The sequence below is a fragment of the Vanellus vanellus genome (genome assembly GCF_965231255.1).
Source record: "Vanellus vanellus genome assembly, chromosome: 24".
Taxonomy (NCBI): Eukaryota; Metazoa; Chordata; class Aves; order Charadriiformes; family Charadriidae; genus Vanellus; species Vanellus vanellus.
In genome coordinates, this window is record NC_138929.1 from 997,850 (window position 1) to 1,024,423 (window position 26,574).

The following is a 26,574-nucleotide window of genomic DNA, read 5'->3' on the forward strand; positions in this document are numbered from 1 at the left end:
GGCGGCTCCTGTTCGCTGCAAACCTCGCGTGGCAAAGCAAAAGAAGATTCCAGCTTAAGCGCTGTGGCTCTGCAGATCACGGAACGCATCTTCCCTTTTCACCATCCCCTGCTTCCCCCAGCCTTTCTCTAAGCGCTGTGCCGTGCTCAGAAATCAAATAAAGCTTTTCTTCACACTTGTGCAAACCAGGGTCTGGTCTTGATGCTCCGAAGCGCCAGGCTGTCCCCGTCCTGGGGCTGCGGGACAAAGCTCCCCTCTGGAAGAGAAATATTCTCCGTCTTTGGCCCCCAGATGGCGGGGCCAGTACACCCCCCCTTGTACAATAGCGGGGACCTGGCTGCTTCAGTGCAGACAGCTGGTGTGGGTGGACGTCTGGAAAGGAACGGATGACACAGTCGTGGGAGGTAGAACTTGTGAGAGTCTTTGTATTTCAGCTCAGGTTTGGCACTGGGACTTCCAGGTCGGGGCAAAGTGCTGCTTCCCCGGCTGCAGTGCGCAGCAACAGCAGAGCTGAAGCTTCAAACTCTGAATCTGAGCAAGAAAGTGAACAGAAACCGGGTCACGCAGCTGGGGCCCTGCAAACACTTCCCTCCCCGGCTCTGCCGCAGCAGTCGCCAGTCAGTCCGGGTAACACACATCGTGGTAGAATGAAATGAAGCCACACACCACCTCAGCTTTGTTTAATTCTTGCTTCCAAAGGCACCGCTAAAGGGTGAGGAAAACAAGTGATGGGAAGTGGTAGGTATGGTCTATAGAGGCAGAAAGATTCAAACCCTCGTGGGAGTTATTTCTGGCACCGTCTGCCCGTCAGCGGCTGCTCCTGACGCAGCGGTTCACTCTGCCGTCAGCTCGCCCGGCCGTTCCTGGAAAGCCAGTTCAGACACATTCTTGGCTGGATTCTGCCACATTTATTACTTCCTAAATCCAACTTCTAAATCAGTGAGATGATTCAGAGAAGTGCTACTGAATGTAGCAGCATAGAGCTGGCCACACAGTTTTAAGACCCCTTTCCGGAAAATCTGCCTGGATTTTATGGGGAGATAGGTGAGAATTCAGAGTTTTTTTCAAACCGTTGAAGGGATCCCCACAGTGCATCACCCACAGCACAAGCTGAGGCAGCAGGGGCAGGGATGCACACTCGGGAGGCACCCCGTGCTGCGGCCACGCAGCTCTGCCTGGCGTCAGCCGGGGCTGTACCCCGCTGTCCGCGCGGAGCCGACCCTCTGCGACATGGGCAGGCCATCGCCTGCAGCCCTGAGCAAGCTGCCACAAACTCTACCTATGGTAGACACGGCTTTGGTTTTGCAGCTTACTGCTGATGAACAGGGATCCCATTTCCAGGCAGATTCCCCCACAGGACACACAAACACAACCCATCAAAGGAGTGCTGTGGTCAGGAGAGCGGCTCCCACCGCTCTGCTGCTGCTCACCTGCCCGGTGCGTTGCAATGGGCCACGACCAAATAACAGGGCACGATTCCTGACCTGAGGCACTTCCAGTCCCACCACCTCTGCAGCCCCACAGACTGTGCTCTCTCCGCTCCCGCACCCTTGCGCGAGCCCGAGGGGTGTCCCCGAGGGGGTTCCGTGCCCTGGGGATGGATGAGGGATGGCAAAGAGCAGCCCTGGCTCAGGCGCCTGAGCAGGGAGAGACAGAGCCTGCGGGTAATGCTTGGGGCTTCCCAGGTCACCTCTTAGGGACCACCCCGTCCTCCCTGCGGGTGGTGCTGGGACCACCAACGCCTCCTGCAGCTTCTCCGAGCCCTCCACAGTGGTCGTGCCGCCACCCTGCGACACTCGGCGTGGGGATGCTGAAGGTGACTCGCAGGAATCCATCCTTCCTTTACGTTTTTCTCCTGGAAAAGTCTGGGCACACCTGTGTTGCTACAGAAACAACAAATAATATTTTGCTGACAAAATCCCCTGTTTTAATTACTCCTGCTGCTGCAAATTGTGAGGGAGGTGTGGAAAACAGATGTTGATTCTCTCCCGCCTTAAGCATTAATAGTTAGTCCCGACCTTAAGCAACCCGCTGAGGAGGGTGCTGCAGGTGGTGGCTTATGCAGACAGGCAGCAGCGGCTCAAGGCAGGGTTCAGAAAGTGATACTTTATTCCAGAAAGACAGTTTGACTTCTCAGACTACACCAAGTTAATCTGACATTAAAGACCACTGTAGAAAGAGACATTAAAGTGTGGCTTTTCGGCTTATTTTAGGGAACTTTCCTCTGATAATCTGATGCTAGGGCAAACTTTACAAGTGCACTAAAATAAACGGAGAAGTGGTTTTGTCCAGGTAGCTTCATCTACCGGGTCTGCTGTTAGGTGTGTTTGGAGCCAGAACTTCATCTCCGTTTTCCTCCTGAAGTGAGACAGTATTGCACGTTGAAACACCAACATGCCACCATGAGATTCCTCTTATGCCTCAGAACAGGCATTCTGATTTTGAAATGTGTAAAAAATAGGCTCATAGTGTGCATATGCTCATGAGACAGAGGCAGAATCCGATTAATAGTCAGCCTTTTATTTTACAGAGAGTGTGATACAAGCAATATGCAGTCATTTGTGGTTGTGTTCAATGGGAGGTCATGTAAATAACATCTTTGAATTTTTAATATGTTGTTTTAAGTTTTAATTAACACTTCATGATTTTAATTGCTGCCTTGTGGTATTATCAAAATATCACAGATATTTTGAGCAATGTCTATTTTTATGACAGCGGTTAAATAGGAAACAAAAGATGAAAGAAAAGGCAATTTCATGTAAAGAAGGAATATGCTGTTAACCTTGTACGGTTGTGACAGTTATTCATCCTACAGCCGTCTGTGGGAAGGTGATCATTGCTGCTGGCCGACTGGTCCGAAAGGCTTTGCTCCTGCCAAGGCTGAGGGTTTGGACGTGTGCGGGGGTTCTGTCCTGTTTTTGCCACTGGTGGTCCCCCTTTCACCACTGAGTGCGGCAGTGGCAACCCACGAGTTCTGCCCTTTTGCATTAGCCGGGTGAAGGTGAGGAAATGCGGACGGGGAGACATCACGTTCCTTGGAGCTGCGCGTCCCGGCCGCCCCCGCGCCACTGCACCTTTGCCATCCGCACCTGGGGAAGGTGAGCAGAAAGTGGGCGTCCGCTGGCTCGGCGCCCTACTCCGGGCCCTCACGCGACAAGAAGATGCTGCCGCCGAGAGACTGAACCCGTCCTCTGGCCAGAGCAAACACGGTGGAGACACCAGTTCTCCAGTTCTCCAGGTCGTGCAGACTTGTCTCCGTTCACCAGTGGCAGATGGGAATGTTGCTCGCTCTGCTTCTCCGCAGCAGCCAACTCCTCATATCCCAAGGACACATCCCACTCCTGCATCGTTTCCAGCTTTTTTCAGATCGAGGGGAGGGAGTCATGCCCTTTAAAGCTACTCAGACATCTACCTTTGCTGCTTATTTCCATGCTCTTTCCCCCCTCCTTTGGCAAATGATCTAAGGAAAAACTTGGCTGTTGGGAAGGGGTTGTTGAGGCCTGCCTGTGAAGACAGTCAAACAATTCACCGTGCACGCACATGAGAAATATCTTCTCCTCCACACCCTGCATTATTAGCTAGTGACACTCAGATTTGTGGTTTCTGCCCGTGACGCAGGTCAGCACGGAGAGCAGGCAGTGGAGTCTGACCATGCCTTGTGCACTCATTTTTTTGAGCCTTTTTAGTCTTCAGAGGCAATCGGTATCTCTCCTGAGGCTCTGTTTACACAGGAGCCATAAATTCCAAACTCACACTGAAGTTGTCCTCTCTGGTCACAACTGATTGAGATGTTCATCACACAAAACATCGTCAACATGAGCTGCTAAGCCATGTCACTGTCAACTTTGCACTCTTGTTCACGGTGCTTAGAGACCAGGAGCTTCTTTCCTTATGTCCTTCATCTGCTTTATGCTATTCCACATAAATATGGAGCATCTCATAATTTTTCAGTTATGCCAGCTAGTAGCCATACCCTGCCCTTTCTGCATGGTTCGCTAGGCTCTCGTTCACAAAGAGCAACACAAAACATCCAGCGCTTATTGTCTTTTCATATTCCTCCACTCTTGGGTGGTCTCTGAAGCGAAGTGAAGAACTGAATGAGCCCTGAAGCATGAACTCCCTTTTCATTGCTTTTTCAGTACAGAACATCCCTCTCTCTGTCGATAAAAGAGAGGACTGGTATTTCCAGGGTTGGTAGCCAAGTTCCTTCCAGCACCATTGTACTCACGGGACTGTAGAGGTACATTCAGGGCTTCACGACACGGTGGTTGTCCCTGCAGGTGTGTACGACCGAAGTACAGACATGAAACTGTAGTACCCGGGACAAAAAGACACAGCCAAACAGATGCTGACTTACTGCATTGAAACACTGTCTGAATAGCTCCGTTTCAGAGCTAACAGTACAAAGCAGCATTAAAATGTAGCCCTGAGCAAGGAGCCTCCTACTTTGAATCACACCTGACTATTTACTTGGAAACGGAAGAAGCATAAAGACACCCTTTGTAAGATAAAAAGTTTCTAGTGGAATATGACAAAAAGCATGAACAGAACAAAGGCAAAAATGACGATTCTGGAAGTTGGCTCAGATTTTAGGAGTGATGAAAATCATCGGGAATGCAACAGAAAAAAAAAAGCACCGGCAACGCCTCCCGCCCGGGCTATAAAAGGCTCCAAGGCAGGGGGAGCGAGCACTCGCTGTCTGCGCTGCCGAGCCGGGTGTCTCTCCCAGCCCTCCAGCCGCCGCCAGCCTTCGCCATGAGCACCACTGTCAGGCAATACTCCTCCTCCACCTCCCTCAAGGGCTTCGGTGGCCTGGGTGGAGGCTCCAGCAGGCTCTCCTCCGTGCGTGTCGGGGGCGGCGGGTACAGAGCCCCCAGCGTCCACGGAGGCTCCGGCAGCTACTCGGTCTCTTCCCGCGTTGTCTCGGGGCTGGGAAGCGGCTACGGAGGCAGCTACTGCAGCAGCGTAGGAGGGGGCCTCGGTGCTGGCTTTGGGGGCAGCTATGGCTCTGGCTTTGGGGCTGGCTTTGGGGGTAACTTTGGAGGTGGCTTTGGAGGTGGCGATGGCATCCTGCCAGCCGGCGAAAAGGAGACAATGCAGAACCTCAATGACCGCCTGGCTGCCTACCTGGACAAAGTGCGTGCCCTGGAGGAGGCCAACACTGACCTGGAGATCAAGATCAGGGAGTGGTACAAGAAGCAGGGACCTGGTCCAGACCGCGACTACAGCCCCTACTACAGGACTATCGAGGAGCTCAGGAACAAGGTAGGATGCTGTAATTACCAAGGCACCTTCATTAAAGTCACTTTTAAAAAGATTATGCTGCTTCTCAAAGCTGAAGAGTATTACCAAATGATTGGTAATTGGTCTGAGATTGGAAAACAGAAGGAGCATGCTTGCAAATAATACTCATGATTTATGAAGAGCAGTTTCTTGATTGTGTCCTCCACAGGGCACCAAGATGGGTGCTCTATTGACTGTTCCAGCATAGAGAGAAAGATGGGGCAGGAAAGCAGGAGTCAGGGGCTATCAGCCAGCAGTTGAAGGTACCTGATGCTACGGGGGCGTGCTGCCAGGCCGGGCATTGCCTGCCTGGCCTCGATGCTGCTTGTGACCCCTGTATGTGCTCCCTCTGCCAGGCTCCTGATTAAGCACTCTGCAGGCAGGGACACGGTACCTCTTGGGCACTGTTCACTACTGAATGATATGCAAATGGAGATGTTTAGTCGTTCTCATAAATATCCTACAAACCAGACCTTTTCCAGCCTGATAGGAGGCTCAAGGTAGAGGTTAAAAAGACAGAAACTGCCCTGTGGGATCCTGCTTCTTTGGGAGGTGCAAACACAGACACAGATGAAAATCCAGGAGTTGGAACATACTGGGTTGTAGTAGGTGGCTTCGGAGGTGCTGAAGTCAGGTGTGAGCCATGCTCTGAAATGCAGCAGACAAAATCACAGCCAAGCTGTTTCTTTATTCTTAGCAGCTCCCTGGCTGATTTTAGGCAAAGGTCCTTGAACAGAAGCACCAGAATCTGTCCTTCCTCTCCTTCCCTGCCATCGTGGTCCTCCCTCTGCCCACATTACTCATCATGAGCTGACTGCCTGGTCCTCAGCACTGCCTACGCAAGGGGAGGTGACAGCAACCTTCGTCAGCTCCACTGGAGGGGCTGGAGGTGTGGGCGGTGGGGTAATGACAATACCTGGTTTGTGAGAGCAAATGCTGGGAAATGGGGCAGCTGCTGACATGCTCAGGAGTCAGCCCCTGGGGGAGATCACATACCGAGCATTCTTCAGTTCTTTAACCCTTCTCTTGGGCTTCTCCTTGGGGTGAAGGGCTCTTGCCTTGATACACAAAGCTTCTCTTAGAATTTCAGCTTGTCAGGCATGCTCTGATCTGGAGCACAAAACCATGTGGAGGCAGAAGGTGTCTCCAGATCTGAGCAATGAAGTGGTGGGTCTCACAGAAACCCTCTGCTCAAGGCCCAGAGGGAGGCAGACCCTTCCCTCCCCCCCCGCACCGCAGCTGGGAAACTACCACATCAATATTCCGGGATTATTGCTTGGATATCCCCTGAAGCATCAGAGCTCAGTGAGAGCTTTTCATTACCTTGTGGCTACAGAAATTACTGCTCATTAAATGGCCAATAATTTTCAAAATCCCAGAACAAATATTTGCACCTCAGGTGTAATTACGAAAGCAGAATGATTGAGGCACATGGCACTCCTTCCTCAGCCCTTTTTTCCTTCCCCGCCGGGCGGTTCAGTGTTGCAGACAAAGCCCAGCGTGCAGCCAGGACTCAGCGGGGTGGGAGCACTTGGAGGTGCCACTCTGGCGGGGGCCACAGGCTGTGGAATGTGGACACGCCGGTGTCTTCACAAGACCAAACCAGGGCCAGTGGGGAACTGAGCGCGAGTGTACGTCTCTCTCTTAGCAGAGTCCCTGTGGAGGTCCAGCCCAGCGGGCAGGAGGGTCAGTGCTCCTCCAGTCCTTCTTCCGAATGCAAACCCAGGCAGCAGCATGCAATTTTTTGGAACTACTTTTTCACCCTTTTGCTTTCTTTTATCCCCTCCCAGATTCTTGCTGCAACTGTCGAAAATGCCAACATCGTCTTGCAGATTGACAATGCCCGGCTGGCAGCTGATGACTTCAGAACCAAGTAAGTCCAACGCCTTCAAGAGTTATTCTGAGAAGGGAGGGGAAAACCAGTCTGCTTAAGGCTTTTCTTTGCTTGCTGCAACTGAAGTTGCTCCGCCAGGTCACTGCTCACTAAATGTGTGACATTTGGGAATGTACATCTCTGTCTGGACGTTCCCACACTGCGGGGAGTTGTGCATGCACATTTAATAAAAGATGCTTGGCAGAAATGCGCCGAGGTGGGGAAGAAAAGACACGAAAAAACCCGTATCAGCTGGGCTCCACGGTGCAAGTGTGTGTGTGTGTGTGTGTCCCCAGGTTTGAGACGGAGCAGGCTCTGCGCCTGAGTGTGGAGGCCGACATCAATGGCCTGCGCAGAGTCCTGGACGAGCTGACCCTGGCCAGAGCTGACCTGGAGATGCAGATCGAGAACCTGAAGGAGGAGCTGGCCTACCTCAAGAAGAACCACGAGGAGGTGAGCACAGAGCCAGGCTCAAACAGGGACCTACAAAATGTACATTGTGGCCAACGGAAAGGGGTCAGGTCAAACGCGCAAGAGTGTCTCTGCCATTAGGGTGTCAGGAGACACTTGAGTGGATAATGGAGAGGGAAACAACCCCTTCAGACTGAACTTCCAGAAGAAGGTCTGTGGGGTTCATGTGCTGGGCGCAAATAAGAAATTTGTCATGATGGGAATATACTGATTTCTCTCTGACGTGCATCATGTGTCTCTCTTGTGCCAGGAGATGAATGCCCTGCGCGGGCAGGTGGGGGGAGAGATCAGCGTGGAGATGGATGCTGCTCCTGGAATCGACCTCACCAAGATCCTGGCGGAGATGCGGGAGCAGTACGAGAGCCTGGCGGACAAGAACCGCAGGGACGCCGAGCAGTGGTTCTTCAGCAAGGTGAGGTGGCAGCGGCAGCGCCGCGGGGCGCGCAGGACCTGAGGCTGTGCCTGCTCGCCAGTGCCGGAACGGCACCTTACGAGGGTTTTGCCTCGTTGCAGACGGAAGAGCTGAACCGGGAGGTGGCCATCAACACGGAGCAGCTTCAGAGCGGCAAGTCGGAGATCACCGAGCTACGACGCACCATCCAGAGCCTGGAGATCGACCTGCAGTCCCAGCTCAGCACGGTACGAGGGGCTGGCTCCCTGCGGGGTGGGGGGCACGCAGGAGCGCAGGCCAGGGGATGCACGGCTGCTGCTGTCCCTCCCACCCTCTGTGCCCCCTGAACTCGTCCCTCTCCTCTGCACGCAGAAAGCGGCGCTGGAGGGCACCTTGGCCGACACAGAAGCCCGCTACGGCACCCAGCTGGCCCAGCTGCAGGGGCTGATCACCGGCGTGGAGGAGCAGCTGGCCGAGCTGCGGTGCGACATGGAGCGCCAGAACCACGAGTACAGGGTCCTCCTGGACGTCAAATGCCGCCTGGAGCAGGAGATCGCCACGTACCGCCGGCTCCTGGAGGGCGAAGACGCCCAGTACGTAGAGGGGCTTTGCCTGGGACAGTGTGGGGAGGAGATGGGTAATAGGCACAAGATGTGCTTTCTGGGGACTCAGCCCGGTACAGCTTTCAGGGTTCATCTTTACGTTCACACCAGCCACGGGTGCCCAGTGGCTCCATCACTGGTCCCTCTCTGCAGGGAGATGCTGTAATGGGCTCCTTTCACTGCTGGAACAGGCTGTGGTCCCTCTGCCCGTCAGCAGACACTGAGCGGAGCAGTGGTGTTCGCAACTGCTATAAGACACTTCTGTTTTCTTCTTGTCTGGATACAGAGCCCATGGAACAACAAAAAAGGATTTTGTCCCTAACTTCTCTTTGTTTTTCTCCTCTTGCAGCATCTCTTCCCAGTACTCCTCTGCTATGTCCTCACACTCGGGCAGGGATGGTAAGAACCTATCTTGCTATGTACATTTATAACAAACAGCTTTGAGAGCTGCTTTTAGAGCAGCTGCCAAACTGATGGAGTGAAAATCCCTCCTGGGGCGCGCTGTGCTGCCCCGCTGGCTGCAGCAGAGTGGCAGCAGTCAGGAGAGCCTGTGCCCGTCTTACAACTGCTAACCACAGGACAAAGCTGGCAGGAAGGGGAATACCTTGCACTCCTTTAGCACAGGAATGATTTGCCCTAAATGGGCCCTGTGGTTGAGTAGCATTCTGGCTTTACGCAGACTTGAAAAACCAAGCAACGCTGTATATTAGGGACTGTGCCTTTTGCCTTCCTGAGCTTTCCCATCAGCCTGGCTCCATACTCTTCCTAGCCAATGTAGGGTTGTTTAAAATGGCATTTTCCAGTACCTTGTGGAATTTCCCACATCTTCCTTAAGAACATGCAACATCTGAAAGTGTGTTAAGAAATGTCCCTCCTTCCTGCCTCCTGAATAATTGTCCTCCGCTTTCCTTTTGCAGTCATGACATCTTCCCGTCAGGTCCGCACAATCGTTGAGGAGGTGCAGGATGGGAAGGTGGTCTCCTCCCGGGAGCAGGTAGCGCTCACCACTCGCTAGGAGGGCAGGCAGCTCCGTGGACCCCTGACCCCCAACTCAAGAGAGCGGCAAGCTGAACCAAGCCTGTCTAAGGCCGCACGTGATGGGGTTGTGCCACGGAAAGCTGTCAGCTTCGCTCACCTGCTCCTCCTTCCTGTTTTACCCTAACTTCACATGGATGCCACAGTGCACTCTGTACACATTTAATAAAGCTTTTTTTCCTAGTTCACGCAACTGCAGACTTGTCTGTCACTGATACATGATCTCTCAAAGCCTCAGGGTTGTGTGCTCCTGCCAGGGAAAGTCCTAAGAAACCACAAGAAGCAGCTGGCGAGAGGAGGGGAACGGAGGGATATGGGTTCCACCTGAAGCAAAAATAATTTGAGACAGCTTTTTCTGCTGAACTCATTGCTCGTAAACACATGGGACTGGCTGAGACATAAATCAGATAAGTTTATCATATTTGATATGAAATGAAGGGGAGCTAGAGCCATCTCAAAAATGAAGGCAATGACGGAAGGATGGTGTTTGAGGTCAATGTGCCACACAACTGATAATTAAAGCCAACAAGATAAAGCTCAGATCTCTACCTCTTGGTTATCACTTTGTCCTGTAAGTTGAACTTAAATGACTTCAGCAAGACTACTACCACTGTGTGTACCGTTCTGAGACATGAGCACAACATCTGGCTGGTTGGCAAATCTCATACATACGTGCCTCCTGTCTTATTTTACTGTCTTTAAATCCCACTATTAGGCACATTGTTTGAAAACTTTACACAGGTCTTTTCATGCTGCCTGAGGGCTACACTTAACAGCTTCCAAAGTAACCATTGCTTAATCCGCAGAGGGATGAGTAGCAATAACTTTTTATCACTGTGGCATCTTGTAGATCACTGCTGAAATCCTTCTTGAAACACACAAGCTAGTTATCGTATGTCAACAACATCTGCAGGCACGCTGCCGTTCAGGATTAGGTGACGCAACTGCTGCACGGGCAGCCAGGTACCAGATTGGCCTTCGCCACTCACCTCCTAGAGAGTGACACAGGAACCAGAGGATGCTGCGCTGGTCGCACATCCCCCAGACATGTCTTGTGGGCTGCACAGGAGAGGAAATCGTTTTAGACCCAAAAGCCTGATGGAATCACTTAGATCCAACTTTACGCTTTCCAGCCAGCGGTACCTGGGAGCTCTGTCGTGGACCACGGCCTCATGTTCGTCACTTGCCTCAAGAATACAGATTTGGGCCGTAGACAAAAAGAACAGGTAAAAGTTTACAGTAAATCAGCTTCCCTTTGCCCATAATGATGTACAATAGGCTTCTGCGGCTGCAGTTAGGCACGTTTGTCCCTTGGATAATTATTGGTGATTCACCCTCCTTCAGCGTCCCCAAAGGCATTGCGGTCCCTGTTGGAGGATGACAGCAGCATGCCGCCTGGCCCCAGCAGCCTCTTGAGAAGAGCTGATGTTATCACGCTGGGCATGATGAGACAAGCAACGGAGACGGAAGGTGATCGAAGAAGTGGGGAACCTGCCAGGTCTTTCCAGAAACGGGAGTGTGAAGAGATGTTATCGCTCTGTATTAATGCTCAGCAATTACAGAAAAGGGTAGGACGTGGAACACAGACCAGAGTGCAGAGTTCACTGACTGTACAACGCTCTTCTCTTTGCTGGAATGACAGACCTTCCTCGCAGAAATAGGAAGTCTTCCGACCCAGGGGAGCTAGAGCCATCTCAAAAATAAAAACTAGATCACACAATAACGCACTTTAGCATTGCGCTGTCTTAGACTTCATGGCAACAGGCAAGGCTGGAAATGCTGAACAAACTGCAAATGTGCTATTTTTTTGCCATCAGAAGAGATTCGTTTTATTTCAGCTGTAAATGGCAGCTTTTTAACACTTGAGCCATCTGCAGAATGCCCCAAGTGTATGAATACAGAAAGGCTTTCTGAAAACCACAGACATTACAGATCAAATATAAGTAGGAGGCTAAAAGAAGATGTCAGTCCAAGAGTATCTGGCTCGGCTGGCAGCACGGTAAGGCATGGCCGCTTCTGCAGCCAAAAGGACAAAAAGGAGAGATTTATCAAGCAGAACATTTTGTTTCCTTTGAGATCTGCCACCCAGTGCTAAGATAACCATTTACACCTGTCAGCAGGAATGGCCTGAAATGAATACCGGAGGGGGAATAGCTGGGAGAGCTGATGGAAAGCCCGGCTTTGTAATCGGTTAATTCCGTTCCACTGGGAGGATCTCATCAGGAGTTTTCCTTGTTCACCAACATATATTTGCATCAGTGAAAAAGGCTTAAATTCTGCACACAGCTCCACATAACCCTGTTAGCACAAACGAGAGAGAAGTCCAAGCTCAGAACGAGTCATCACTGTGTTACATCACAGAGCTCTGAAGGAGGAAAATACCCTGTAACTATCAGGGAATTTAATTTTTATTATTACTCTTCGCTACACAGAGTTTGTATCTGTGAAACCTGGACAAATTATCACATCCAAGAGATGGACAAACACTGGTTTTGAAGAGCATTTTTCAATTTTTCTGCAAGATGCAAGCACAACAAGAGAAACCTCGTTAGGATTCAGCAAGGAGCTATAGAAGCAAGTCCTCAGTGAATAATGGTTAAACTTCAACTGACAACAAAACAAAAAAGGAAAACCAAGAACTTCCTTGAAAGGTATTTTATCAGCTGAGACACAGAGAGAAATATGGAGGATGTGCCAGTGTCAAATAGCAAGAATACTTACAATGAATAATACTGAAAATGAGTATCATGTTTCCAGTCTTTAAAGGTCATGCTCACATCAGACAGTGTTTTTTACGATGCCCTTAAGAAGGAAGAAGGAGGATTACTGTTATTATTGTTTCTATCCTACTAAGCATAAAATTGAGACTCAGAAAAGCCGAACCATTTGCCCAGAGTGATTTGCAAAGCTGGGATCAGAGCCCTGGAGCGGCCGGTGCCACCAGAGAGATGGGGATCGGTTTCAGTGCAGCCAATAACATGCAGAGGAAAAGTGGAATGATGATTACATCAATAGCTAGATAAGAAAATACTTTGTTAATAGCAAATAGAAGAATTTTCCGTAGGTGAAACTCTGAAATTTAGCCGACAATGAGCAGACCAGAGCTAGGGCTCCTTGCAGTTCTCACTGCTACACCAGGGTCCCCAGACAAGGCTCTCCGAGCCAGGGGCCAGCCCTGGAGGGATGTCCCCAAGCCGGCGCTGGTGTGCTTCGGGTGCCAGACAGTGCCCAGCGCTCAGCTTCTCTGCCCTGGCACTCCCTGGCGGCAGCCTCGAGCCCAAACGCGCGCTGGGGCTGGCAGGAAGGGCGATGGATGGCAGCTTGCACTGCGGCGGGGACTCACGGTTCGGTGCCGTGTCTGAGTCACCCAGTCTCCAGGGAAGTTCTCTTGGACGTGAAAAGAGCGGGTGACTCAGGGAATGTTTGTAATAACGTGAAAAGCTGGACCTCCTTCTTGGGGACACATTATACTTTCTGTACTTCATATGCATTAGCTTAAGAAACAGTGCCGAGACTACCAAAGGACTTTCCTCCGGGAAAATCTAATCTTTTTTTCTCATTTTCATTGCTCTTTTGAACCTGATCATTTTGTGCAGGAGAACAACCCTCGGGAATAACGCCACAGTGCCCATCCTCCACCCCCATCCTGCTCTCCCCTAGAAAGCACAGTACCAGACGCAAATGTAAAGCTGAAGCAGAATTCCTTTCTTTGTACGTTTTGCAAAGCTGATTACATGGGAACAGCGCCTTTGCCTGGGGGAGGCTTTTCTGCTCATTTGTTACTTGAAGTAATAATTTTTCCTTGCCAGGCCAGCACTGCTGTTTCCCAAACGCCTGCTGGGACATCCTCGCAAGCCATCATCTGCCTCCTCCGCTGGTGCCCCAGGGCCAGCGCTGCCTGCGAGGGGCTCCCAAGCCAGCCCGGGACGGCCCGTCAGAGGCACTGCCTGTGGCTGCCTGCGAGGCGGCAGCGAGCAAATTTCCGTCTGTAGACTCCAGTCTGGAAGTCAATGAAAGCTAATTCTGGAAAGAGCCTTCCATTTTGCATGTAGACACCACCATTAACAGATCTCCTCATGACAAAATGGAAATCTCTTTTAATAAAATGAGGACTGTAACTGCTGGCAGGTCTTGAGATGTGCTCTGGTGGAAAAGCAAGAGCTGGTTTTAATAAAAATTTCAAATTTTGGAAAGGAAAAAAGCTACCATGCAGAACACACAAATCCAGTAAAATCAAGAGTGAAATTATTCTCCTTTACAAAAGCTGTAGAAATTCTAATCCCCATGGGCTACAGAGACCTATGGCAAGGTCTGAAGTTCAAAAAGTAAGGAAGAAACGTGGACGTCTCTGCTTAGTTTTCAAAAATGGAAAAAAACCTACAGTCATTAATGTTTCAATTTTTCTTATTGAAAAATGAAGGACTGGACGTTTCTGAATTCAATTAAATGTTAGCTTTGCGTTATTTTTACAGTTCTTCTATGGAAACAAGACAGATTCTGAGCAGTACTGCTCCTCACGCACTGCTGTCCCAGCAGCGAGCACAGCTGCAGGGCTGCCGCTGCCTCCGCACCATGCCACGCAGGACCTCGCCACCGACGAGGCATGCCTGGCACCATGGCACAGGCATCTCGTGCTAATTACGGATGTAACAAAGGATGGACACACACAGGATCCACACCACATTTAAGGTGTTCTGGATTTGCAGTGTCAAGATAAAATCAAGACTAATGAACTTACCCAAATGGCATAAGCAATATTTCTGAGACAGGCTGCGCCTGACGCACCCGGTATGGGATGTGCCTGGGCGACTTGGATGCCAAAACCAATGCCGAACACCTGGGTGAAAGTCAGCCAATATTAGCATGGCTGTATTAATATTATTAATAAAATGAAAGATTCAGATGACAAAATGGCTTAATTATTTCCCTTCTTCTTCAATTCAGCATTCCAAGACTAGAAAATAGGTTTAATATCTTTTTTTAAATGATCTTTTCTAGTGTCTTTTCTAAATTTAACACATTTCCCCTAGACTACATTTGGAGAATTTCTATGGTGCTGGTTGGAACTGGGTCAGACCTACACAGGATCAGGCTGCTTCTGAAATTCTCCATGTTGCCGTTTTAGAAATCTTATGGAACGTCTTATGTGGCTGTCCTCTCTTGGCAGCAAATATTTGTATTTAACTGCAACATCTGCTACTCAGGAAATGTCCTTTTCTTTTTTTATTTTGGATAAATATTTGAATATTTTCTCTACCCTCAAAAGCAGCAAAACAAATTATGGGGGGGGTGGGGGGGTGTCTGCCCTCTGAAAGGGATGTTTATGGTTGGATGTACGTGGGAGAACGAGTAGTAACAGATCATCACTGGTACACTGAAGTGCAGTATTCTTCTGTGCTCTCCAAGAGAAGAGCATCTCGAGGTCTCACGACCAGACCCCGGCAGGTTCTCACCCAACTGACAGCTGCGCGGGAGGTCGCTGCAGTGCACCTGCAGAGAGGCAGCAGGGTCAGGGTGCTCGCCCAGCTGCGGTGCCAGGGACCATGGGGAGCCGAACGGGGGGCACCCCGCTTCTGCTCGCAAAGGGGGTGAACAGGCTCCGTCAGATAGGACGGCTTTCCCACAGCTTTCACTTTCCGGGTAGACTCGCCCACGTCAGGGACGGATAATTGCTATGATGTTTCATTCCCCGGGCGCTCCCGGGTACCATCGTTTTTTGTGTCACTGTTGTTTAGCTGTCATCACAAGTCAGACCTGATGATTCAGGAAGTAACATTTTTGATGTAGTTTTGAAACACGCTTCTGTTAACCAAAGCATCTTTCTGTTGTGGGATTTCTGGAGACAAACGCCTTTGGGGAAATATTTCCGGCTGCAAAAAAAAAACAGTACTAGCCAGGTCACACAGAGGAAGAATAAACAGCCCTTCTCCGGTGGCAACATCCAGGAGGAATGGTATAAATAGAGGACTGCAGGGACAGAGGGATCACAGTCGGATCCCACAGCGACCTGTGCAGCTTGCCCTGGGCTCCGAGTTGGATCCTCGCGCTCTCACCATGAGCTGTGCCGTCAGGCAGGTCGTTACGACCTGTTCCCAGGGCAGGAGCAGCGCGGGCAGCTCTGCCGCTGGTAGTGGAAGAAAGGTTTCCTCTGCCTCCTCAGGAAGACACGCTGCCTATGACTTGGGTGCTGTGGTTGGCAACTTTTCTGGTGGCAGTTTAAGCGAGGGATTCCTTGGGAAGCAGCTAAGCGCTGGCAGTGCTGCCGGTGGGAGCTTTGGAGCTACCCAGAGGGCTTGTTCTACCCTCGGATTCAGCGGTGGAGGCATCTGCACTCGAGGTGTTGGTGGTGGCTTCACCAGGGCCAGCGCTGGCTGCGGTGATGGGATCTTATTTGCTAACAACGAAAAGGCGACGATGCAGAACCTCAACGACCGCTTGGCCTCCTACCTGGACAAGGTGCGACTCCTGGAGGGAGACAACGCTGACCTTGAGTGCAAGATCAGGGAGTGGTATGCCAAGGTGGGACCCAGCTGCGAGCCACGGGACTACAGCTGCTTTCATAAGGAAATCGAAGACCTTCAAAACCAGGTAAATCACTGTTTTTCAAGAAAATTCTAACATTTCTTTGGGCTGTGCTTTCACACGCGGACAGAGCAATGTCAAGTGGCAGAGGCAATAGCTATGTCTCTGGAGGTGCAGATGGAGCAATAGTTTATACGAAACGGACAGTTTGAGGGAGGACGACACTGCATTTATGGAGAACTGAGTCTCAGCACAGCCTGCTCCACCAAGCTGGCAGGCGGGTTTCCCCAGTGTAATGCCACCTAACTGGTTAATAATCCCAACATACGGAATCGTTACAAAATAGGTGGGTTGCATTACCCCGGGTGGATGTTTCCTTCAGGGCCTTCTGTAGCCAGAGGCAGTCACAAGCCTGAATCTCTCTCCTGCATTTTCTTTTCCAGATCCTGTGCGCAGCCATGGAGACGAACAAAATCCTCCTGAATATTGATAACAACAGGATGACTGCTGATGACTTCCGAGTGAAGTGAGTATGGTCCTGCGCTGGACTGAGGGGTTCACACTGCTCAGTGGTGAGCGGTGGTGACGGGGAAATCCTAACACTCTGCGTGTCATGCTGCCGTATTAAAATTTAGATCTCTGAAAGGCACGGACACGACTGACAATGCCCCTAGTGTTGCATGCCCAAAGTGAAAGACCGTGATCCTAATTTTTTTCCCCACAAACTCAACTCAAGGGTTTGCCATGGTTCACTGCCATGCTGACCTTTCTTTGTTGCCTGTGGCTTAAGGTACGAGACTGAATGTGGTCTCCGGCAAAACGTGGACGCGGACATTTGCAACTTACGCCCCGTCCTGGACCAGCTGGCCAGCTGCAAGACCGACCTGCAGCTCCAGTGCGAGGCTTTGACTGAAGAGATGTGTTGTCTCAAGACGAACCATGAGGAGGTTAGATTGCCCCTTACTCTTGGAGAATTAAGAAGAAAGAAGAAGGAAAGTCCCCCCCGAGTGTGAATATTACTGATCCGGTGCCCGTGTTCTCTGCAGGAAATGAACTGTCTGAGGAAACAGGCGACCGGAGATGTGAGTGTGGAGGTCAACGCCTGCCCTGGCCCAGACCTGAGGAAGATCCTGGAGGACCTGAGGTGCCAATATGAAACGCTGATGGAGCGCAACCGCAAAGAGACTGAGCAGTGGTACGCCTGCAAGGTACTGCACACATGCAGAGCTGTGCCCTGCTCTGCCTGTTGGGGGCAAAGGGAAAAATGAGAAAGTAAGAACGCATACTGGAGATGTCTTAATATCAGCAATGCTCCCACGGATGTGCTCAGCACATAATTGTGCTGCTCATTTTCAGTGCTCTTCCGTTCCTGGCAGGGGGGGCACTGCATGGTGTTACAGGGTCCCAACAGAATAAATGGGGGGGTTTAGATTTGGAAAGACTCAGATGCACTGTGGGGCATGCACAAGCAATGCGGTGACAGCCCTGACACAATGAGGTGCTGTGGCGCGATGAGGAAAGGGGTGCTCTGTTCTACCCTTGCAGGTGGAGGAGGTGAACCTGGAGGTCATCACAAGCAGCCAGGAGATTGAGTCGAGCAACAAACAGGTCACTGAGCTGAGGCGCCAGCTGCAGGCCTTGGAAATCAACGTACAAGCCCAGCTCACCATGGTAGGTGATGCCACTACGGTTCACGTTTCAGACTCCCCAGTGCTCTTTAGAAAGCTGCATGACCTCAGTCATACCTGTAACCAGACGGGCTCCGCTTGTGGCACAGCCAGGCACCTTTGTGTTGTTTCCATTCTCAGAAAGAAAACCTGGAATCCTCCTTGGCGGAAACCGAATGTCGCTACAACAAATACCTGGCTGAGCTGCAGAGCCAGATCTCCTGCGTGGAGCAGCGGCTGGCTGAAATACGCGCTGAAATGGAGTGCCAGAACCAGGAATACAAGACCCTCCTGGATGTCAAATGCCGCTTGGAGCAGGAGATTCAGACGTACCACTGCCTGCTGGAGGGCGGACAGCACGACATCATGTACGCAGGCTCCCGAGCGAGCCGGGCACAGTAAAATCGCTATGCTTTCACTTACAGGGATACGACAATTCACGATACCAGTGGTAAAAGCAACGTTGTGGTGAGGAACCAGTACTGACCTGTAACCAGACAGGGCCTATTAGCAAACCACAAGGCGTTTGAGGATTTGGCTCTGATAAATGTCCAGAGTGCAAGGCAGGGACCGTGCCCCCTCCTCGGGCCAGCGAAGGCAGCCGGGAGAGCCCCCGGCGCTGTCCCAGCCTCCTGGGCAAGGCGCAGCACCGCGGCACTGCAGCACCGCGGCATCAGGGCATCGTGGCTCATTAAAGGGCGGTTTTCACTGTGCGCTGGGCAAGGTCTTTTACGAACACTGTCATTTAACTGAGTTTTATCAGCTTTGCCACAGCTAATGTCCCTAAGGATTAGGGACTGCTAAGTCCCTAAGGATTAGGGACTGGCAGTTAAATTAACTGAAACAATAAATTATCTAAACATTTTCAGTTTCACACAACAAGTTTAATTAAAGTTTTGGGAAATTTAATTTGCATGCAAAGCAGTTGGCTCTTCCCTGCCTGCCATCGCCTGAGATTTTGAAACAGGGAGGCGCGCTGTTCATCTCACGAACGGCTGCACACACACCGAACTGGGCCGAGCACCCACCGCCTCCATCAATTTGGGAAAAGTGGTGTTTTACTGGTGGTGCCCTGAGGTGGGCTCTCCTGCGCTCTCCGGCCCTCAATTAGTTACATGGAAAATCAGTTCTTGTTCCAAAATGCCAGTTGCAATGGGTGAAATGGCACTGTCAGAGCACGTCTCAGAGCCCCTGGTGATGCTCAGGCGGAACAGCGATGGCTGCCGACAGCCAGGCAGGCTGGAGGATGCGCTAATTGCTGCTCTTAATGACCCTCAGGGTTGGAAGGGGAAATGGCCAACAGTGACTGAAGAGACACAGTTAAAGCAGTGCCACCAGCAGCTCCAGGTCACGGGGCAGGTCTCCAGGGTGGGAATGTGGGGGCTTTGGTTACCAGAGCTGTCTCCTTTCCACAGAGGGCCGGCGGGAAGAGGAGTCCCTGCAGCACCCACTGGACGAAGCGGTGGGCTCAAAGCCAGCCTGTGCCAGCCCTGCCTGCCCTGAGCCCGCTCCGCGCAGCGGGTGTGAGGTGAGGTGTCCTCCAGAAGCCTCTGAGCGTGAGTTGCTTCTTTAGTCCTGCTGTGTACCCGGGGAAGGGGGGCATGAGGGATCTCCAGGCTTTTCTGGGTGGCGAAGAGGGGCTGGAGGCGGTTTCTCCATCCCAGAGAGCAGCGGCGCGGGCAAACACGTTGGGTGGCGGCAGTGACTGTTGGTGGTGGAGCATGGGGATTAATCGAGCTACAGTAGAAAGGCATGCAGCTATGGGGCATTTATGAACTTATGCATAGAAAATAGGTTTGACACTGGTGGGTTACTGATAGTAAATGTGCTTTAATAAGACTTTCAGCACAACATGAAAATGAGGAACTGGCAGGGGGAATCAGGCAGTCACGAGTCTTTCAACAAGTATCTAAAATTAAGCAAGTTAGGCAGACGAGGGAAAAGAAAGGTCAGTTCAAGAGCCAGGGGAATGGAAGAGAAAGGCACGGTATGCAGCTGAGCCCCTGAAGAAGGAATGCTCCCCGCTGTGCCCTGGCGGGTCACTGCAGGGACGAGAGTTTCCCTGCCAGCCCCACTGCACGGCCTCGGAGGAGGTTTCTCGAAGAACAAACTGTTTGCAAAAAGGAAGGCAAAAATAACCTGACAGTTCTCACTTCTGCTGACAGCACCTTCGGAAGGGACTTTGCAGAGCGGCTGCCTTCCCGCCACCCACGCTGCCTCTGGTCCGCATCCCCGATGCCGCTTTGATCCAGTCACTCGTCTTCACTTGGGCTAAGCTGTTTTGTGGTCAGTTGTCCAACAACTACCAAAGCTCGTCTCTAATAAAACTTTGCTACTACTGACGCAGCCTTGAACCTGACAAATCATTTCCACAAGTAAATTAATATACAAGTATTTAAAAAATTGTTACGCAGATGGTTATATTTGTCACACACCTTTGGTTAGAAAACCACCTTTGATCCATACCCACAAAGCCATCATTACAAAGGAAAAAGAAAAATAAGCCATGTATCCACCTGCGGCACTGCTCCTGCTGAATGCAGTGGCTGCAGGAGGGGGATGGAGGCAGCTACAGAGGAGGGAGGGAAGGGACCGGCTGATGCTGTGGGAAGGGACATTTGCTACTGGAGGAGGAAGCGTAAGCTGAGACATGGAGTAGAAGGTGATGAGGAAAGAAACATTCGGGGAGGCCAAAAAGGGTGCAGGGAAGGGGCTTCAAGGCAGTCTGACTGACCATCCTCTACTGAAAGAGACTTCTGAGCGAAAATCGAGTTTTCATTAAAGTAGGTGTGTGCTAATATAATATAATATAATATAATATAATATAATATAATATAATGTAATATACAACACCTTTGAGTTATTATAAGTGTGCAGTAACAGGATAAAATCAAGAACAACAAGTTTTCCCAAATAATACTGAAGTAGTAATTTTGACAGCAGAGCTCTCCTGGACCTGACACACCCTTCTGGTGGAGGAAAACAATTCCCAGAGAAAATGCTAAATAAAGAACCTCTAAATGGATTTTTAAAAAAAGGCAAACAGGAAGAACCAGCTGGCAACATGTGGGAAGATAAAAGTGTGAGACAAATTAATATGTGGGAGAGAATTTTTTAAAAGTAAGATACAATAAACAGACAGAAAAAAAAAGATGCTGGTATTTTATTACCACAGAGAAAGGAATTGCAAACACACTCAGGAGCACGACTGCGTTTTGCTGCTTGTGCAAGCAAAGACTCAAGATCCAGCCTGTCCCGTCTCCCCGGCGGCAGCAGTACTGGCACACGCCGCAGGCAGACCGCGAGTGCTGCTCACAGCCTCCGCTCCTCACCGTGCAGATCTTTTTCTGTGCTGAACTATGGGATGGGGTTTGACGACTAACCTTACACAGAGGTCTAACATGAAGGCTTCCAACACAAAGACTTCAGGGGATGTGATGAGTCTTAATTAGTGCCCATTTCCAAAGAAAGAAACAGCTGAGACGTTTCAGGAATGACGACATGGGACAAGCCAAAGCCCGACCACACACAGCTATTCTCTAGGCAGAAATCACAGCGAAGGTGGCACTTTTTGGAGCCAGTTTTGTTTCTTGCTCTGAGCCTCTGCTCTGCAGAAAGCCTTGTCTGCTCATGTGTCGCCTCTCGTGCCCTGAGCTGTCAACCCCAAGCCCCACGCCACGTCTGTGTCTGCCCCAGCACTGAGGGCCAGGACCTGGGCAGACCGCGGAACGGCTCCGGTTGTGGCGGCGCGGCCGTCCCGTCGGGGGTGGCTCTCCCACTCTCTGTCTGGTAACAGACACTTATGGGCCCTGTGGGGGCAATTGCTCTAACGAGCTTCTGGACAAGGCTCTGTATTAAGTACTTTCTCTACCAAGCTCCGTATCTCCCATTCCCGCAACAAGAATTACACTGCGCGTTTCAGGATTATTTAAACCCGCCTCAGCGTTTACACAGCAGCTCTAAGGTCACCACATTAAACGCTACGCCAAAATAAAAAGCCGCCTTCCCTGCCCAGTGAGTTGGCAACCTGGACAGCGATGGGAAACAATGACTGTGGAAACAGCATAGGAAGAGACGGGGAAGAGAAGATAAATGGAATGCAGAGGACGCAGTGCATGGGACGACAGGACAAGAAGTGACCTGGGACACGAACTGCCAGCAAACGTCTCCGGTATTGCACACGGGCAGCCGCTCGCACTAGCAGACAGGTCATGCAGCTTGTAAGAGCTCGGTCGCGTTCTCTTTTAATGTGCAAATCTTGTAAAGCAATAATGAGTGAGTATCTCAAAGCCAGACAGAGACTTTGGTTGAAGGTGTAAGATTGGCAGAGGAATCTAAGGCTAAAAAGAGCAGGGGGTGCCCCAGCGAGCGGAGGGGCTGTATCTGCACTCAGAAGCTGTCAGCATCCCGACCAGCGGCCGTGGGTGCAGTGTGCGGTGACTGCTCGAGCAGAAGTGGTCTCTGTCCTACAGAGAGCGCAGACACATGGGAATTACTCCACCATCAGAGAAAGTCCCTGAGGAGTGACCAGAGCAGAGGTTTAAGACACCAGTGAAGAAACAAAGAAAACAACTAGTTTAGCAAATTGCCAATGCAGGAAATCAGCCATGAGTTAAGGACTGTATTGCACAAGCAATTACAGCTGATTACAGGCACCGTGCATTTTTAATAGTAGGCCATATTCTGGTGTGAGGCATAAACTATAATTTCTCTATAAAAGTCTATTTTATAAAGTACGCAGACAGGTACAGTCTCACTCACACCCATAGTAACTATCTGTGGGCTCTGTATTTTTGTTTACTGGTTTGTGTAACATTTATAAAGAATTATATAGATGAGTACTACTATAATCAGCAGGAGATTTCTCAGCTCAGTACACTGAATAACGTAATTTAAACTGCCTGTATGACCCACATATTGAAAGTGTATTGAAATTAAGAGACTTTTTAGGACAAGTATGAAATAAAGATTAAAAGAAGACGCTCTGGGGAGGCTCTGGCTGGCCCACACCTTTGCCTGCCTGTCTCTGTTGTACCTCTGTATGGAACTGGAGCGCAGGGAGCACCTGAATACCCTGGCTCTGCTGGGCAGGTTCTGGTTTGAGCCCCGGCTCCCCCAGTGGGGACCGCAGGCTGAAGCCCTGTTTTTCCTCCTGACCTGAGCCACACTCGGTCGTCCACGCAGGAGTGAAATGGCTGCAGTTCCCCTCACCCATCAGCGCTCCAGTCTGCCCTGATACAAATCTCCTCTTTGCCATGATAACCAGCAGTGCTTCCGGAGATGCAAATGCCGGGCAGTCTGGCTGCACTGTTATCGTCTGTCAGGCGCTGGAAGGAAATTAAAACTCTTTGCAAAATGAATCAGGGAAGATGCTGAGCTTCAGTGGGATGAAACCTCCATGTTCTGCTGAACTTCTCCTTCATCACCAGCAAATGTTCAGAGGCAGTTTGAAGATGTGAACAGTCAGCAAGAAAAAAACTGAAACAGAGTAATCACCTTGGTCTCTCAGGCGTATTTAAGACCAAGGATCACGCTGTTACCAAACTCATTGTGATAATTATTTCAGTTGCCTTACAGGAATTTCACTAAACATGGTGGTATAAACCTATGAGTCATCACCCAGAAAAAAGTCATGGTCTGCATTTGAAAGATGGGAGCATGAGGTCTGGAGCCGGCTCAGTATCACATCAAAGAAGTGTTTAATAAGTGATGCCTAATGGCTATTATGCAAATTATTAATGGTAATTACAAGAGACAAGATAAAATCATATTCCAGGGTGGTTGCACAAACATCACTGAAGCAATGCTTATGAAAGCAAAGTTCTGCCGAATTAGGCACACCCTTCTTGTAGTTGACACAAGAGAACATTATCGACGCTGATAAGCCAAGCGAGCGGAGCGCGGAAGAGCCGGGCTGGCTTTTTGCGAAGAGGTTGTGCGGTGGGACAGTCGCAGCTCCCACGGGACTGACCTCCACTGCCCACAGCATCCCACAGAAACATCACATCTTCCAGCCTCCTCCTGAGCCGCCCATCACTGTGTGTCAATATTTACACTTATTACCTCTTCATTCACTTTCAGCTCTCTCGTCTTTTCCATAGTGCCCACAAGAGTTAACAGCGTTTGCACTGATGTGCTGAGAGCACTGCCAGTCCCGCCGGCTAACAGCCCGTCGTTTCTTCCTCTACTTCCATCTGCACGGACCGGTTTGTTTCCCCCTGTCTTACATTTAGGTTGTAAATCCTTTGGGGACATTTCTCTGTCTTGGACTTGAACAGTCCTTTGCTACACACTGTTCTGCCCCGAGGCAGCACTCCTAGGCCACAGGAATACAAATAATAACAAAAGCAGAGGTAAAGAAATCAGTTCAGTGGGGAAAAAAACTGGTAATGGTGGATGTTTCAGAACCAAACGGTAGCTCACAGCTAGAGAAAGCAGAGGGCCGTGTGGCCAGTAAACACACACACCACACCACACCACCCCCATCTGCCCGACCTGCGGCGAGGTCTCGGTGCGGAGCCCCGGAGCCCTGCCTGGGTCGGAAGGAGCGGGGCAACACGGCAGTGCCTGGGGTGAAGGGCCACGTGGCCAGGCGCGCTGCCCGCCTGCCGGCAAACACGGCTGCAGCTACTCAGCACAGAGCGAGGAGAAAATCAAACTGGGCCATCCGTAGAGAAACGTCCAAGACCTGCAATGCCTCCCCCTATCCCAGAACTCTGCAGGGAGAGAAGGGCAGCCTGGACCCACAGCCCTGCTCCCTCTGCGTGGCTATTAGGCAACTTCTTCTGAAAACCTACCCAGCAGAAGCAAAGCTCCAAGCAATCCAGACATTATATTAACTTCTGTTGGCTCTTACAGCCCCACCCTGTCTTCAATTGTATTCCTCAAAATGACGGATGAAAGGCAGATTCGCTCCCCATCCTCTGTTCTGCCCATGATTTTCAGTATTGCGAGTCTCGGCTGTGTGGGGAGCACAGGGGATGTGTTTCTGGGGGGAGGACAGGCTTCTATTTCAGGCGCTGCGGTCTTAGCGAGGAATCTGAGCTCTGACATACGCCGGCTCTGTCCTTGAGCAAGTTACTTCACTGAACCATCCAAATAATGAATATTCTAGGATGCTGCCAGCCTTGGGTAGGCGTCGTTTTATCATCTCTGATCTAAGTAAAGAAATAAATTATCTCACTGGAGCGTGGAGCCTCCTAACTTATGCTGTTGAGGAGAGGAGCACATCTATATATGCTTGGGGACACTCTCCTACCATGGTGACAGAAGCCACCTGACTGCACACAGAGTCCTCAAGCCCAGCAGTAAACGAGAGGTGGCTGAGCGCACGAGCGCGGGTTTTCTCTGCCCTTCTGCCTGGAGGTGATGGCTGCTCTCAGGGCTCCCTGTCAGGTGTCACACTCACCGCCAACGAGGATTTATCACAACTGCTCCTGTAAATATGGACATACTTGAGTCAAAGGTTACTTGTGAGTAAGAGTTACTCGGAAATTCCACCCTGTAGGGAACAGCAGTCTCCGTCCCCTGGAGAGCAGAATATCCTCTCATTACAGCAGTCTGCAGAGAAAGATACTTGCACCGGCACAGCCAGTTCTCCGAACGCTCCTCTGGCTATTGCTTGCCTAGGTTTGGAGATGGTGCGCCCATGACTAGCTGGGCTGTGCCAATGCCTGCTACTGCTCGGACAAACTCAGTTAAGAAATGCGGAAAGCTCTTTTCCTTCTTATTTTGTGATCAGCAGGATCTCAGTAACGGCAAAGACCCGCAGGATCACATCTGAGTCCATTCAGGGAACTGGATATATCGCCCATGGATATTCCCTTTCCTCTCATCTCTTCCTTTATCTATGATCACCACAAATTGAAGCAGCATGGACAGCAATTAAAGTAATTGAAAAATAACTTCAGAGAGGTACTTCATACACTTCAGCTTCCATCAAGTCTGTGTACCATCTAGACCCAGAGAGAAACAGGGACTTCCAACATGCAGCAGGCCAGATCTTCGCACACCGCGAGCAAGTCGTCTTCTTGTGTTTGCATGACCAGAGAAATATAAGCCACAGATGGGGAACTGAACCCACGGGGGACTCATCTCAGTGATTTCAGAAATCTCGCAGTACAGGACTTACTAAACTGACTGTCTGTCGTGGTGCCAAGTGACAGACATCTGCACCACCATAGCCCTGGTCTTGTCACTACTACGGTCACCATTATTCACGCTTTTCAGAAGTGAGAATTTATATTAACTTCCCATTTTCGTTCCACGAACTTCACCATAGCATGTGATATAAAAATGTTTATTGGACTAAGAATAAAATAAATACAAATTAATAAAAGATAAAAGGCACTTTGATGTTATAAATACCGATGCTCTTCTTTGTACATAATCTAGGGCAAATTTTTTTCTTGACTTGTTGTAAAGTTTGCATCATACAAAAAGCTGATGACTCATAAAACATTATTTTACTTTTTGGAATAAGCTGCTGACATGTAAAGTATCTTCCTTGTGAACTGGGATTTCTAGAGGGAAACTGCCTATGGGCTATTTATTCTTGGCATAAACAGCAAGACTAGCCAGCCCCGTGGGAAGAAGAAACACCCTATAGGTGACACCCCCTTTGGAAGGTATAAATGGAGATCTGCGGCAACAACCACCCTACAGTCTGATTCAATATCAAGCTGTGCATCTTGCTTTGGGCTTTGGGTTGGATCTGCAGCTGTCCTCAAA

General features: G+C 50.4%; 2 protein-coding genes across 2 annotated transcripts; both read left to right on the plus strand.

Annotated features, from left to right (window-relative positions):
- Positions 1-4,755: 4,755 nt before the first annotated feature.
- Positions 4,756-9,794, plus strand: LOC309681048 (keratin, type I cytoskeletal 14; the record flags this gene model as incomplete). Its single annotated transcript, XM_082494848.1, has 8 exons — positions 4,756-5,265; positions 7,074-7,156; positions 7,453-7,609; positions 7,878-8,039; positions 8,141-8,266; positions 8,391-8,611; positions 8,970-9,019; positions 9,538-9,794. 8 exons carry the CDS (start codon positions 4,756-4,758, stop codon positions 9,633-9,635), a joined length of 1,407 nt encoding a protein of 468 aa, XP_082350974.1. The 3' UTR covers positions 9,636-9,794.
- Positions 9,795-15,709: 5,915 nt separating this feature from the next.
- On the plus strand, positions 15,710-18,246 carry LOC309681176 (keratin, type I cytoskeletal 19-like; the record flags this gene model as incomplete). Its single annotated transcript, XM_082495015.1, has 6 exons — positions 15,710-16,243; positions 16,621-16,703; positions 16,968-17,124; positions 17,224-17,385; positions 17,723-17,848; positions 17,986-18,246. 6 exons carry the CDS (start codon positions 15,710-15,712, stop codon positions 18,244-18,246), a joined length of 1,323 nt encoding a protein of 440 aa, XP_082351141.1.
- Positions 18,247-26,574: the final 8,328 nt, after the last annotated feature.